Below are 15,237 nucleotides of genomic sequence, written 5' to 3'. Positions count from 1 at the left end.
TAATTTAAATTATTTAATATATAGAAATTAATTTAAATTTAAAAATATGTAGAAATATTCCTAGCACTTGCCAGTCTTCTTTTTTTTTTCCTTTTTGTCTAGTATATGTCGTCCTTCTTCCTGCTAGATGGCCAACTTTTTCAAAATTGATTAAGAATTTTTAATATGTTGATTGCCGCTGGTCTTGTATGTAGTGTAGTCTTGAACAAAAAGAGAATACCTAGCACTGATTTGAAAGAAGTTGGTAATCTTTTTTAGCTTAGGCTTTTAAAATGCACTGCAATTGTATTTATTTATTTTTTCCCGTGAGTTCTTTAAGGCCTTTTATTTTTTATTTATTTAATATTTTTGCAGTATTGGTAATAGTACCAGGGCCTTATGCATGCTAGGTGAAGTGCTCTACCACTGAGCTGCATGCCCAGCCCTTCTTCAGGGCCTTCTGTGTCTTTTTTTTTTTTCCCTCAGCTAAATTCTGAGAAAATTGTTCATATATGCATACTTTTTTGAAATAAACTGATATTTGAAATAGCATAAAGACATAAAACAATATTTTTTAGGTAAGACTTGTTTTATAGCATTATTAAATGAAAAGATAGTTCTCATAGCTGCTTTTCAGATAATTAAGATAATATTTTTTAAGTGCTAGAATTGAATTATGAACATTTTTAAGGTGAAAATGGTATTGAGACTTTTAACTTGGACTCTGTTTTGTAGGTGAGGTAAGAGCGAGCCAGAAAGGTGGCACACAAAAGTACGCTGAGAGGGGATTCCAGCCCAGGTTCTCCTGACTCTAGTGTAGTGCTCTACTAAAGATAGACATTGTATAGGGCCATATATGCCATTCCAAAGTGAGCTTAGAATTCTTTGCTTAGCCATTCTAGTCTCTTTTGATATTAATATAGAATATTTGCTCCTTACAACCTCCTTCTCCTATACTCCCTCTTCCCTTCCCTCATATTCCTTGGGCTTACCCATTCCCAGTTGCCCAATTTGTTGAACTTCTGTTACCCTTTTCACAAACCCAACTCTCATAAGGCTTCTTTTCTAAGATATATTTTCAAACCCTTTACCTATTCATTTTTTACTCCTCTGGATACTACTGTACCCTGTGTATTCTATTATTATTTTTGCATTATATTATAGTTGGTTATTTGCAGTTTTCTCTCTGCTACACTGTAAGTTCCTAATAACTTCTCATTGTCTTGTGTTTTTTTTAATTCCAAGGCCTATTGTAATGTCTTTCAAATTAATTAAATTGAAATTGAAATGCTTGGAAACAGGTTTAAAATAAGCTCTGAGTAAAAGGCCTGAATGTTTGAGTATAGTGTGACTTATTTCCAGATTTTTAGATAAATTCTGGATATTGAAATTGCCAGGTTTTTGTTCAGAACAGTGGTTCCCAAATATCAGGTCCATGAGCAAGCTGCATTTAAATTTCCTATAGATATAAAAATGCAGCGGGTTTTCTGATTTATTGGGTCCAGCATGGATCCTAAGATCTTTTTATTTTGTTCACTTTAAACCTGCCAGGATATTTTGATGATCAGACAGAATCAAGAACCACAGCTCCAGATAATGAGATATTATAGCAGTGTGAGATGACTTGGAGCATACTTTGGTTAAGGAGTTCTATAAACTTCTTAAGAGCTTATCATGTTTATATTTCCGATCTCTGAGTCTAGCACTTAATTTATATAAAGGAGAATGGATTTAAATTAGTCATCTTTAAGATGTTTTAAATCTAGGTTTTGGCTAATTGTAAACATGGTCACTGGTTAACCTCTTTATTTATTCTGTCATTTAAGGAGTGTTCAGCCTTGGTGTTCCTGTAGATGCCCTCTTCTTTATTGGTAACCAGTTGGTGGCCACGAGTCATACAGGGAAAGTAGGAGTGTGGAATGCTGTCACTCAGCACTGGCAGGTTAGTTTTAACTGAAGCTTATTACAGAAATGAAAATTTTTCTGAAACTTATGCTGGTCATACATTTGTTTTTTTCCTTATAGACTACATACTGTTTTTTATTATACATAATATTGAATATATTTAGGTGCTTCTGAATACAAATTTTACTTTTTTTAAGAAATATGTTACTTTGGAAAATGATGGCACTTCTTCATTTCCTTGAATTCCTTTTACTTTTCATGTTATAGACATGGTAGTCCAGGCAAACATCATTTTTTTGTGTGGAAGCACAGATCTGTATGAGACCATGTGATCTGCTAGGCATGGTGATGCATGTCTGTACTCCCAGTGACTCAGGACTGAGACAGGAGGATGGCAAGTTTGAGGCTAGCCTCAGCAATTTAGCAATGCCCTGTCTCAAAATAAAAAATAAAAAGGGTTAGGGATGTAGCTTAGTTGTAGAGCACCTCCAGGTTCAATTCTCAGTACCAAAAAGAAAGAAAGAAAATATATGACCTGTTCAGAGAAGAGGGTAGGCTAAATATTCTGAAGTACCTGAGAAGAATAAGAAGATAAGACTAAAAAACGGTTACTACATAACTCTGAAGAGAAAAATTAAGGACTCTCCAGAAGAATCCATGGTTTAGAAAATCAATACTGGTAGCAAAATGGAAGGTGGACTAGAGACCAGGGGGAGTCTACTACAGGAATCCTGCAAAAGGATACCAGAGTCCCAGCTAATGATAGTGGTCTCAGAGATGGCAAAGATGAATCTGTTTGAAAAACATTTCTTAGACCTTCTAAAATGACAGGACCAGGTTGAGCTGGGAAATTACAAAAAGAAAGGTGTATTTCTAGTTTTGGTTTTTCAGTTTTGACTGTTGAATAGCTAGCAATATTTTAAATTGATAGAGAACATGGACAGAGAAACATATATATTGGTGGGTAATGTGAGAAATAAAAAATATGCAATTCTTATGTGCATCCAAGTGCAAGTGTTCAGAGGATAGTTGGGAATATTCCTTTGAAATTTAGAAAGAAGAAGGGGCTAGAAATAAATTCCAAACCCTTAATACCTCCTTGGTAATTTAAAAGATAAGAACTGATAACATTTTTCATTGAGAAAGGTATATAAAAGAACAGAAAAGTCTAGAGGAACTAAAACTCAAAGGGGAACATATAAAATAATTGAGAAAGGAAATTCATTTTGGCAGTAGGATATCATTTGCAAATAAGTCTTAATTAGGTTTTGGTTAGAAAAAGCCAGATTGCAAGAACTGAGGAACTAAAAGAGACAGAAAATTCAGAATTATCTTTCAAGAAGTGTGGTGAAAAAGAAAACCAGAAACAAAAATGACAATAATTAAGGCTAGATCGAAAAAAAGAAGCAGCAGCAGCTTGGTGCTATATTTTATTTTTTTCTCTTGGTTAAGAGATGCTTAAGACATGCTTATAGCCAGAGAGGGAAGATGCAGAGAAAGCTCCTGAAGATTGAAAGAATGGAGATGATTTTTGGTCCCACAAAAGTCAGGAATGTGTAGAATCTGGAGCACAGCCAGAGAGATTGGCCCAATAGAGAGTAGAGACTTGTCTTTCTCTGTGATAGTTTATGCGAAAAGAGTAAAAAGAAACACATTGGAAATATGTATCATAGATTATAAATTGTGTATCTGCAGTGGACCTTGGTAATAAGAGCTTTTCCATTAGTGTTCAGAACTGAGAGTGGGAACAAGAGAAAAGAAAACAGTATTTACTTGATTTAGGATTGAGTTTGTCTTAGTCATCTTTTGCATTTCTGTGACCAAAAAAACTGACAAGAACAGCAAAGAGGAGGAAAAGTTTATTTTGGCCATGATTTCAAAGGTCTCAGTCAGTAGATAGCTGAATCCATAGCTCTGGGCCTAAGATGAGGTAGCATGGTGGAAGAAAACAGCTGAGGACATGGCAACACAGAAGCAGAGACAACTTGGAAGCTCACCAGGGACAACATAGAAATCCCAAAGGCATGCCCCCAGTGACCTACCTCCTCCAGCCATATTCTACTTGCCTATGTTGCTGCCCGGTTAATCCATTGAAGTGGATTAATCCACTAACTAAGTCATAACTCTCATAATCTTTCACCTCTGAAGATTTTTGCATTGTCTCACACATGAACTTTTGGGGAACACCTTGTGCCTAAATCATAACAGCTTTATTAATGTGGATATCATATGCCAGGGAATGACAGATTGTAAAAATGTCAAGGTAACTGAAACTGAGATCAAAAGGTGGTAATAAGGAAGTGCTTGGTAGGCAAAGAAGGATGCAATGACGTAAAGGACTAGAGGTAAGATAAGCAGATTGATGACTTACAAGAAATGAGAGTTGTTGGAAATATAGGGGGTTATTATCAAAGATATAATTTAAAGTTTTAGAGTTGGTGCAGGTTTCAATGATAAAGCCAGTTTAATTTGTTCAACTGACTTAGAGATAGAAGTACAGTCAACCCTCCATCTCCATTGACTTTTTTATCTACAAATTTAACCATCTATGATTAAAAGTTTCAAAAACAGAAAAACTGGATCTGTATTGAACATGTACAGAGATTCTATATTGAACATGCACAAAGATTTTTCCTTAACACTTTTTCTAAAAGATAACAGTTTAACAACTATTTATATGTATGTATGTGTATGTATGTATGTATATATATATGTATATATATGTATATATATATATGTATATATATATATAATCTAGAGATGATTTAAAGTATATGGGAGGGTTATGTGTATGTTGTATGTAAATACTGTGACATTTTATATTTGAGCATCCAAGAATTTTGGTATCTTTGTGAGTCTTGGAACAGTCCCCCATTGATACTGATGAGTGACCATATTGCATTTGGGGTCAAGGAACTGTAAGGGACATCAGTAGGTGCCAGGATATCAAGTACTAGAGAATGGGAGAAAAATAAACTGATCCAGGCACCAAGATTCTTAGTAAAGATGATAGGTTGATCTGAAAAGCACATTCTGAGCAGAGTTGTGATGTGAATGTTGAGGTTATGAAGAAACATTCTTGAGAACTTACAATTCTGAGATACTGGGGAGATGGTGAGAAAAACGAATGATTTCTAGTTAAAGGAATCACAGTCCCAGGGAAATTGGGTTTCATTTTCAATGAAGATATAGAAGTCATGTTTGTGGAAAGATTAGCTATAATGGACTTTCCGCACTGGCACAGCATTATAATGGTTGTCAGCATAAAAATAATGAGCCAAGGGACTACTCTAGATGGTAGAGAGAAGTTGATCAGAAGGATTCTTTAGCTGGTGGTATTTCTTTAAAAGAGGAATGTAAGTTTTACTGATTTATGGAAGTTCTCTGAGGTGGGTTACTTTGCTAATTATGCCAAGTTTCAGTTTTAATGGTGGGGAGAAAAAAACTAAACTATCTGCCATAAAAGTGCTAAAATATATTTATGGTTTATAAAGTAACATGCTTCTTGATTACCTTTTTTATTTTTTACTAACATTTTGAAACTACATATTAAGGTTTTAATATCTTTAAGATCCTGAAACCTGTACTAGTATCCTCAAAGTGGATAGGTAGGCTTAAAGTTTTTGATCCCATATATAAGCTGATGCTTCTTGCTTGGTGTATGCATGAATTAAAAACTGTATCTGACAAAGTATATTTGTTACATATTTCAGGAAGACCTTGGGAAAGTTGACCATTCATGCTGCAAACAAGCCTTCTGACCCATTAACTGAATTTCTTTATGGTGCATTGCAGAGATGGAATGTAATAAAATCTCAGCTTCTGATATGCAGATCTCAACAGACAATTCTGACCAGAGGCTGACTCTCATGACTGCTGTAACACTAGTTGAATAAGTTGTGATTTGACCTTTAGCAATTGTTCTGCCCATGAGTTACACAGAAAGTACACAGGACAAACCTTGCATTTTTTATTCTAGATGTATAATCCAGATTGATTTAAAGTATTTGAATCGGATAAACCACTTAACTGTGTGTGTTAATCTGATATACTTTGTGTGTGTGTGTGTGTGTGTGTGTACTTAAGCTTAAAAGTTATTGTGAAACTTTTGTTTTTATAACAAATCTAATTTAGGTAAGAATAACTTTAAAGAAAGATTTCAGCTTATTCCCTTTTATAATCTCCTCCTTCACACAATATACACACACAAACTCACAATTATTCTAAAGATTAATAATAAAAAAGTCATTAGTGATGTCAGATACTAAGTCTTTGCTAAATTACATAGAAGAATAGTAACTTTTAGATAACATTTACCAAGTCATTGAGTTTAACTTTAAATATATTTTGGAAACATAGATTATGTATATTTTTTTCTCATTTCAAAACAGTGTGGGAAGCTAATCCTAGAAAACCCGTATAAAGGATCAGAACTCTCCTTGTGTCCGTTTTGAGGACTAGAGAACTTCAGTTAAATTTGTCATTTCACTGAGAGCCTGTCCTCTAAACGAACAGTGGAGACTGAGGAGGAAATATTGGCTCTTGGCCAAGAATTGGATTTTTATGGTCTTATGGGTTAGAACGGGCAAGAATTAGGAAAGCTCATTTGATTTAGCTTCTCTCACAACATAAGGCATTTCTAGCACTGACATCAAAAATGTTGTGTTATTAATAGGGTTTACAAACCCTTGCATCTTAGGAATAGGAATAAGGTGAACATTGGAATTCTGAACCCACTATTCAGTGGGGGAGAGGATTGATTTTTAGGTATCTGTTATTATATAGTGACCATTGTCCTAGTATGTTATATTTACTTAGAATTTACAGTAAGATAATTGAATTAGCTGACGCAAGCTTGTCTCTCCCCTTTCTGCTTAGAAAAATACTGGGTACAAATATTAAAACTATATATTGTACTTATTTAAATGTTAAGTTATATTTGTTTATGCATAGTTGCATCCCATGTATCAAGATAAAAGCTCTAGGGCCTAGAATTTTAGCAATAAAAGACATAGCTTCATGGGAAAGTAGAAATTGAGCATCTTGCAAAAATCTGAATCTTTTTAAAGGTCTCCCTTAGTCCCTAAAATGAAGACTGAAAAAATGTTATTCAATATTTTTGGAAGAAAGTTTTACATGTGTTTGGTTGGATTGAAAGTAGTGGTGCAGAGAGAAACCTTCCATGAGAAATCAAACCAAAATATTCAAATTAAGAGAACAAGTATGTGAATTAAAGCACAAAGCTATGCCTTTGTGGTATAAAACCTTCAATTTGAGAAACTCACATAGGACCAGTTATATTCCTAGATGTAAATACAAAACTAAATGGGACACTTTTACAAAAGAGAGCGCATAAGACATCCACAGAAATGATTTCTATGGAAAGTGAGCTCATAGCCCCTGGTTATTATGAACATAAAAATTATTATGAATATAATCCTCAATAAAAGGACTAAAGAAATACTTTTTTGATAAAGATTATTATTTATATTTGAAGGGGAAGGAGTGTCACACAGTAAGCAGTGGTTAGGAAAGAAGTTGGTATGCTGATAAATTTAGATAAGTGATTATTTGAAAAGTAATAGATAAAGGTAAAAACATACTATAAAAATAATGATTTTTACCAGGATAGAGATTGTGGACATACATTTCTAGGGGCCTTATATTGTTGAAAAGATAAACATTATTTCTAAATTTTAAATCACTTAAATTTACACAAAGAAATTAACGTTGATTTCTGGGTGCTTCTTGAGGAGATAAAAATCCACTTCCAATTTATGTCTGTGACTTATGTGACTGAACCCAAAGTACTGAACAGTGAAGTTTCTCTGGTTCCTACTTGAATTGGCAGGATAAGGAAGAGGAGGCCCTATAATGGCTCTCTCCTTACTGGTACACTCAGCAGTACTAACTTCTCAGTAATCCTACTCATCTTCTACTTTTTCTGTTCTACCAGTACTGAGGTATAGATGTGGGAAAAAAGCAGGATGTGATTAAGGATTGCAGTAAATGAGGTAAGAATGTGCTAATCCTAGAGCCCATCCTCCCAGAGAACAAATGATAAAAATGGTTTTCTTAGATGAGCCTTGGGAAGCTCTAGGCTGCTACCAATCTTTCATTGAAATATTAATCTAATGGGAGAGGCATCTCATGGCCTTATGTGTCCCTATTTTCCACTTCTGGGGTAGGAGTTGAAATTCTTCCTGTAGTGCTGCTGGAGCTAAAAGGAGTCCAGCTGCCTGAGGTGAGAAAATGGTTCACTGGCATAAAAGTGTATTTTTTATTCCTGTCACTGAAAGGTTTACAGTGTCCACCTGCTACAGGACATGCTGGCATTGGCTCTTTGAAAAGCCTGACCTGGAGTTAGGGTGTGGTGATGGGGTACTTTGCAGAGATATTTCTACTGTGGCTCGTATCATGACACTGTGTAGGTCTTGTATATGAATGGCTTAGAGGAATCATTATTTTAAAGTTTTCCCATTTGTTTATTTTTTAATTAAAATGGATTCTGTACTTTTTTACTTGTCGGGTCAAACATTCCCTTCCCCTTTCTCTACCTCACTCTTGGATGACTTCATTTTCCGATTCCACTTGCTCTGTGAGCACTCTGTTGGCCTGTGCTCTCACCAATACTGAGATGACAGTCCTTCCTCCCTCCTCGTGACTATATTGCACATCCTATTTTCATGCCTCTTTTTCTTTCTCTCACGTCCCTTACCTCCACTTAAGTTCTTCGTTGTTTTCTTGGATAATATTTGGTACATAAAAGTGCACTCATTAAACAGATAATGTTTAGGCTTTACCCTTTCAGATAAAAACCAAATATGACAAATAAAAGTTCTTTTAACATTTTTAAATTTCAAATCATTAAAAAAATCTCATTTTGACTTTTGTATGTGAAATTTGGTATCTGATATTTCTTTAAATGTCAACTATGAAGTTCACAGCCCTTTCTGACTTGGCTGTAGAAAGGGAAGATTCATTTTAAACTCACTTGTTGCCACTTACTTTCTTGTGTTCTGTTTGTTTTTATTTTTATTTTGCTTTATAATAAAACTCAAGTCATTTGTTTTTTATCTTAACATATATTTAGGCAGTTTATTAGTTTGCAAACTAGGTTGATTGGTTTGAAAGATCTATTTTTCACTTCAGTACTTATAAAAACAAATATAGGAGACTTTGTATGCCTGTCATTTCCTAGAAAATAGATGAAAAGCTTTAGTAAGGAGAATAAAAATAGTGAATGCTACCTTTCACAGAAAAGAGAATAAATTGTCAAGGGATCTAATAACATCTAAAAATCACTTCCTTTGTTTACTAGTTATAATTCTATCCCTTACTTACTCTATGACTTTGGGCAGATCATTTAATCTCAGAGAAAGGCTCAGAGGGTCTTATGAGACTTGGCCTTACATTTCCAGAGGGCTGTGATCTAGTGACCACATGCAGCAAAAGGAGATATTTATTAAACTTCAGAAAGCAGAATGCTGGTGTTGGAAAAATAATTAAAAAAAAAATTAAAAGACACTATATTGATGGCTTCTAGAGTTCCCTGTGGCATGTGTGTGTGCATGTGTACATAAAGAAGGTTTATTTTCTGAGCTCTACAAAAATTGGGTATTTGTTGCTTTTTATCAAAAGAATCAAAATTTTGAGGAAGTTGAGGGGAAAATAGAAATTATAATTGCTTTTAACATCTAATAATTTCACCACATTAGGTTCAAGACGTTGTTCCTATAACTAGTTATGACACTGCTGGGTCATTCCTCCTATTGGGATGTAACAATGGATCAATATATTATATAGGTAAGTATATAGACACTTAAAATGCTCCTATTTTAATTATTATTTAAGTGAAAACAGAAAAACATTACTTTTAAAATTTTAAATAGATATATTATTTATTGCTATTTAACATTTTTATGTTTTAGATATGCAGAAGTTCCCTTTGCGAATGAAGGATAACGATCTTCTTGTAACTGAACTCTATCATGATCCTTCAAATGATGCTATTACTGCTCTGAGTGTTTACCTCACACCCAAAACAAGTTAGTACATGGCCATTTATTGTAAATTTCTTTTGAGAATGTGTTTTTATTTATAGTTGACTATGCAGCTGGGTAAAACTAACTTGGTGCTTTCTTATTGTTCTTTTGCATTTATGTTGGTATTAAAATAACTGATTTTGTTTGAAATTAGGAGCTTTAATTTATTAATAGCAGCAGCAGCAACAGCAGTGAAGCAATCTTTGAAGAGTATGTGTTTGAATTGGAATTTTTTTTCTTTTAATTTTAACCCAGGGCATTATGCCTACTAAGTGAGCATTCTGCCACTGAGTGACACTCCCAACCCACCTTGGGAATTTTAAAATTTAAGTTATGGAGAAAGACATTTTATTTAGAAGTTAAATGTGTATAACTTCGATTTCCTTTCAGAGGCCATTGTAATAAAAATTAGTAGACTGCTTCTGTAAATGCTAAGAATTTTTGAATTCATTAAATGAATGACCTCTATTGTGAAAAAAATTTTCTAGTGTAACAGATGAATGGGATTGAAATTGTAGTAGGATTTAAAGTATATTGCTTTTGAAGAAAGGTCAGCAAACTGTGGAATGCTGCCCCAGCCAGCTGTTTTTGTTAAAAGTTTTGTGTGTTGTCTATGGTTGCTTTTCTGTCTCAATGAGAGTTGAGAGGTTGTAACAGAGTCAGTATGGCATGCAAAATTTAAAGTATTTTCTATTTGTCCTTTGATGGAAAGTTTTCCTGCCCCTTCTCTAGAAATAATAGAATGGGGTGTGGGTCCCCCCCAATCTAATTTATAAGTGGAGATAAAACTAGGAAAGTTTTATAAATCAAAGCACTTTTGTTTTGTGGTGGCCAGAGTACTTTTAACAGCATGAAAATGGAGTCAGTCATCTTTTAGATCAGATGAAGTGCTTCTCATGTGTTTTTAGGTAATACAGAAAGAATTGCTAGTGTAGCTAATAGATTCTCCATCTGTGAATCTTTTTAAAAATATAGGTCACTGAGCTCCATCTTGTCTTTAAATTCGTGATGGAGTCTGGCACTTATTTAAAAAAAAAAAAAAAAGAAGAAGAAGAAGACCACAGCTGAACCTTACATCATTAGAAGAAGCAGTATGATATAAGAAATATAATGAGTGTATTTATTCCATAGTCTAATGTTTTGAAACTGTTAAGTATTAAGTAGTATATTTAATACTTGATTATTCAAGAATGATTCAGTATTGTGACAAGTAAAAGTGATGTTCATTCTAGGTGAGAAGTTATATGGAATATTGTTTTAGTGGCAGTCTTGGCATTGCAGACTTAACTAATTCTTTAAACATGTATTGAGTACCTTCTGTGTTTCATTCACTCTTTAAGGTGACAAAACAATGATTATGATTCAATCTCTTAACAATAAGGAATAGACTCAGGTATACATGAAAAAAAGTGTGGGATTAGTGTATTATTACCATGATAGAACCTAATGTATAGTACAAGGGAAGAGGTGAGCAATTTATCTTGGAGCAAGTGTTAGAAAAGATTTGTAAAGAAAATATTGATTTTAAGATGGCAGAGATGTCTTAAGATTTCTTTGAGTGGATTTTGCACATAAGCTCTGAATCCTATTCTGCATCTGATATCACAGGGAACTTTGCAAGGGTAACTTTCTTTTTATTTTTGCCTAATATACCACCTGTTGACTTTTGACTTTGTGTAGGTGTCAGTGGTAACTGGATTGAGATCGCCTATGGTACAAGTTCTGGAGCAGTACGAGTGATTGTACAGCACCCAGAGACAGTTGGGTCGGGTCCTCAGCTTTTTCAGACTTTCACAGTTCACCGAAGCCCTGTTACAAAAATCATGCTGTCAGAGAAGCATCTTGTATCTGGTAAAGTGATTCTGTTAGTACCAATAAGCATTTCCCCCTTGTGAACTTTGCCCTGTGCGTTATTTTCTATACTCTTACAAACTAAGACTATTAGCAGAGTTTTATGTGAGGAAAATATAGTAAAAGAAATGATAGAAAAGTTTAATAACAGAAATGTTATGACTTTTTTTAGATTTCTTTGACTTTGCCTGGTTGTAGGATATACAGATTTAGGAGCTATCTTATCTCTTATTTATTCTCTGTTCTAATATTTTGTTCTTATGGTATATTTTATTTGAAAATATTTATAACCTTGTTGAATTTTTTTTACTTAGAAGCTTTATAAGTTTAATTTTTAATATAAATTTGGTTGATTATCTTATCAACCAGTATAATGCTAAAGTAGATTTAGATGTCTATTTTACTGTTTGATCATCATAAAAATATTGAGAATTAGTAGATTGTATAAAAAGATTATTTAAAAAAAATAATATTTTGTGGGTTTGTGGCTCCTTATAGCCATAAAAATTTTTAAATGATTTTATATAGTCACATATTTGGATCCTAGATATATGAAAATTGGATACTAATTTTGTTGTTTAACAAGTACTACTTTTTGATCACAAAGTAAAATTCCCTTAAGAAATTAATTGTATACAATAGATTTCTAAAAAAACTTTTTGAATAATGTCTTAGGTATATCAGTCGAGTTTGCTTTTTAGAGGAGTCTAACATTTACCTCTTTTGTACAGCAATTCCTGTCCAACTTAAAATTTTTATGAACATTTTCCCATAATGTGTTTGTTTATTTAAGAATGTCTAAAAGGTTATACGTTTTTCTCTGTATGATCAAACACCAAGTGGAGCAAAATCTTGTCCGTGGATGAATAAATGAACACACATGTCTGATTGCTTGGGGTGTAAGTAGGCCTTCCTAAAAGAGTCTCTACTTCAGGCTTTCATAAAGCAATACTCATCTGATACTCACCTGCCCCACTGGGGAGCTGGTTTCTCTTTTGTCCAATTACTAAATGTTGGATTTCCCTGGAGGATTTTTTTTTACTTATCTTATCTGGTGATTTGAGTAGTAATTATTATCTATATTGACAGTTATCCCATACTTCTTTGACTTGTGGTCATCCAGGGAGTGGAAATTTGTGTACCTAGTGTCTGTATCACTGGATTACATTTATTAGGCATCTCAAATTGAAACTAGATAAAACAGAACATTTTAATGATTGATTAGCTGCTGATTCAAAAAACCATACAAGTATTAAAATATTATCTATTCATTTATTTAAAAAAATATAGGAACTGCTCTTGATTTTTCTTTCATGTTTTCCATCATGTACATGCAATTCAACAATAAATTATATTGGTTTTGCTGCATCATGTGTCACAAATATGATGGTTTTTTGTTGCTACCAGTCTAGTGATTCACATTGTTATCATTTTTCCTTAGGTTATTGTAGCAGCTTGTCAACTCTTACATGTTTTTATCTTGCCTCTCTATGGTACATATTCCACACAGTAGGCAGAAATATCTCTTAGAAATATAATCCAGACCTGATATCCAATGGCTTCCCATTGTATTTAAAAATAAATTTAAATTTCTACCATTGCCTATGTGGCTTTTCCTATTCTAGATCCTATTTACCTATTAGGTTGCTTCCTAATTCCCCACCTGTGTTTCTCTTGCCCAAGACCTTTCTGTTTCCTAAAGATGTTTTAGAATTTTTGTTCTTTATTCATTTTATTTGAAATGTTTTGCTTCTGGATAATGTTTTGGCCACTTTCTTGTTACTCAGGTCTCATTTCAAATACCTCCTCAGTGAGGGTTCATTGGCCACCAGTACAAATCAACTAAACCTCTATCAACAGTAACCTTCTCTAATACTTTGTTTTCTTTGTAGACTTAGCATTTGATCATTTATGTGTTCATTTTACACCTATTTCCCTCTTCAAGAAAGGAAGTTCTACCTGTAGGAACTTTTGTTCTCTCACCTTTTCTCAGCACAATCCATGGCACATGTGCATAAACAGATGCATAAAATAAGGCAATTTAATTCTGTGAGAATATAGACTATTTTGTCAGTAGTTGTGATATTTAAATGACAATGCTTAGAGATAGTAGCAGTTGCTGTTATTTTGGTGGTGGTAATGTTATTGTAGGATGTGATGCTAAAGAACTGCTTGTTATAATTTGTATTTTAACATGAAAATTTCATGTGGTTTTGAAATTTAAATAGGCTAGTCAAAAAAATTATCTAGTTTACTCAAAAATCTTGAGTTCTTCATGTATTCATATTTATGTTTTTCTGCCACCTGGTGGATATGAGTATAAATGTAATCACTTTCTTTCTGAAATAAAAAAATTTAATTAATATTAACAAAATTATCCTTATGACTCAATTGAGTCAGCCAAAGGTATTTATTTTTCTGAATCCCAGTAAACGTAATAGTGAAAATCAGGAATTTTTTTCCCCATGTAACTGATTAAACAGTCTGAAACTAAATGTTTCTTTTTTTTATCAGAAAAATGCTCTGAGAAATGAGAATTTTGTTACATCAGAATAAAAAATAATCAGAAGTTACTTGTTGCTGTTTGCTAAAACTAGATCATTTTTCTAAAGTGTGCTTTAAAATACATAACTGATATGTCATTTTATAAGAAACCAGTAGGAAATGGTATGTGTATATGGAAAAAGTTTGGGATATTTTATAAGTGTTTACTGATGAGTTTGTAGCTCATTGTAACATTAACAAATTTTCGAAAATCATTATAAATGGAAAATTAGTATTTTTTTTTACAAAGGCATACCAAAAATGTAAGCAATAGTGATATTAGTTTTTGATGTAAAATTTTTAATAGAGTACCTATTCAGACAAAAAAAATGGAGATAGACTAGGAAATATTTCATTACATATCCATTAAATAGTATTTAAATTCAAAAAACAGACTAATTGGAACAAGTTTCTTAAAGCACACTCTCAAAAATAATGCTGAGCTCTAATATAGAATTTTGATGTTCCTTTATATAACTATGAGTAGGCAATATATAGCTCCTGTTCCTATATTTGACAAATATCATTTTTAATAATAATTTTTATATAACTCTTTATCTAGACTATTTAACATTTGAGTAATATTAGCAGAAACAGTTTCTAATTTTTAAAAAATAAGCTAAGCAACTGTTAACTCTGTAGTTTGACCAAAGAATAGGCTAATCAGTATTTTCTTGGATAATCAGTATTTTTTCTCTTATGTATACATTTCTTTAACCTTTCCTATATTTAAACCTTACAGTCTATTTTATAAGAATCCATATATTTAATGATCTACCTTGTATTTGTACCTTTTTCAGCTAGGTACAATTTGAGTATAATTCTATGATAAATATGTCATTTGCTACTTAAAATGTACTAAGATCTATTTAATGTAGATCATAGTGAAAAGCTTAAATGTGTTTAAAAAAGT

General features: G+C 32.9%; 1 protein-coding gene across 2 annotated transcripts in view; it reads left to right on the top strand.

Moving 5' to 3' along the window:
• The window catches only part of Kctd3 (potassium channel tetramerization domain containing 3), a 51,617-nt gene that overhangs the window by 24,696 nt on the left and 11,684 nt on the right, over positions 1–15,237 (top strand). For both annotated transcript variants that reach the window (XM_026387984.2, XM_026387983.2), the window contains exons 10-13: positions 1,806–1,921; positions 9,603–9,690; positions 9,816–9,932; positions 11,610–11,780. In XM_026387984.2, coding sequence (XP_026243769.1) covers positions 1,806–1,921; positions 9,603–9,690; positions 9,816–9,932; positions 11,610–11,780 — 492 coding nt within the window. The remainder of the gene's footprint in view (positions 1–1,805; positions 1,922–9,602; positions 9,691–9,815; positions 9,933–11,609; positions 11,781–15,237) is intronic.

The sequence above is a fragment of the Urocitellus parryii genome, chromosome 9 (genome assembly GCF_045843805.1).
Source record: "Urocitellus parryii isolate mUroPar1 chromosome 9, mUroPar1.hap1, whole genome shotgun sequence".
Classification (NCBI taxonomy): domain Eukaryota; kingdom Metazoa; phylum Chordata; class Mammalia; order Rodentia; family Sciuridae; genus Urocitellus; species Urocitellus parryii.
The sequence above is the reverse complement of the archived record's forward strand: the minus strand, read 5'-3'. Positions and strand labels throughout refer to the sequence as shown.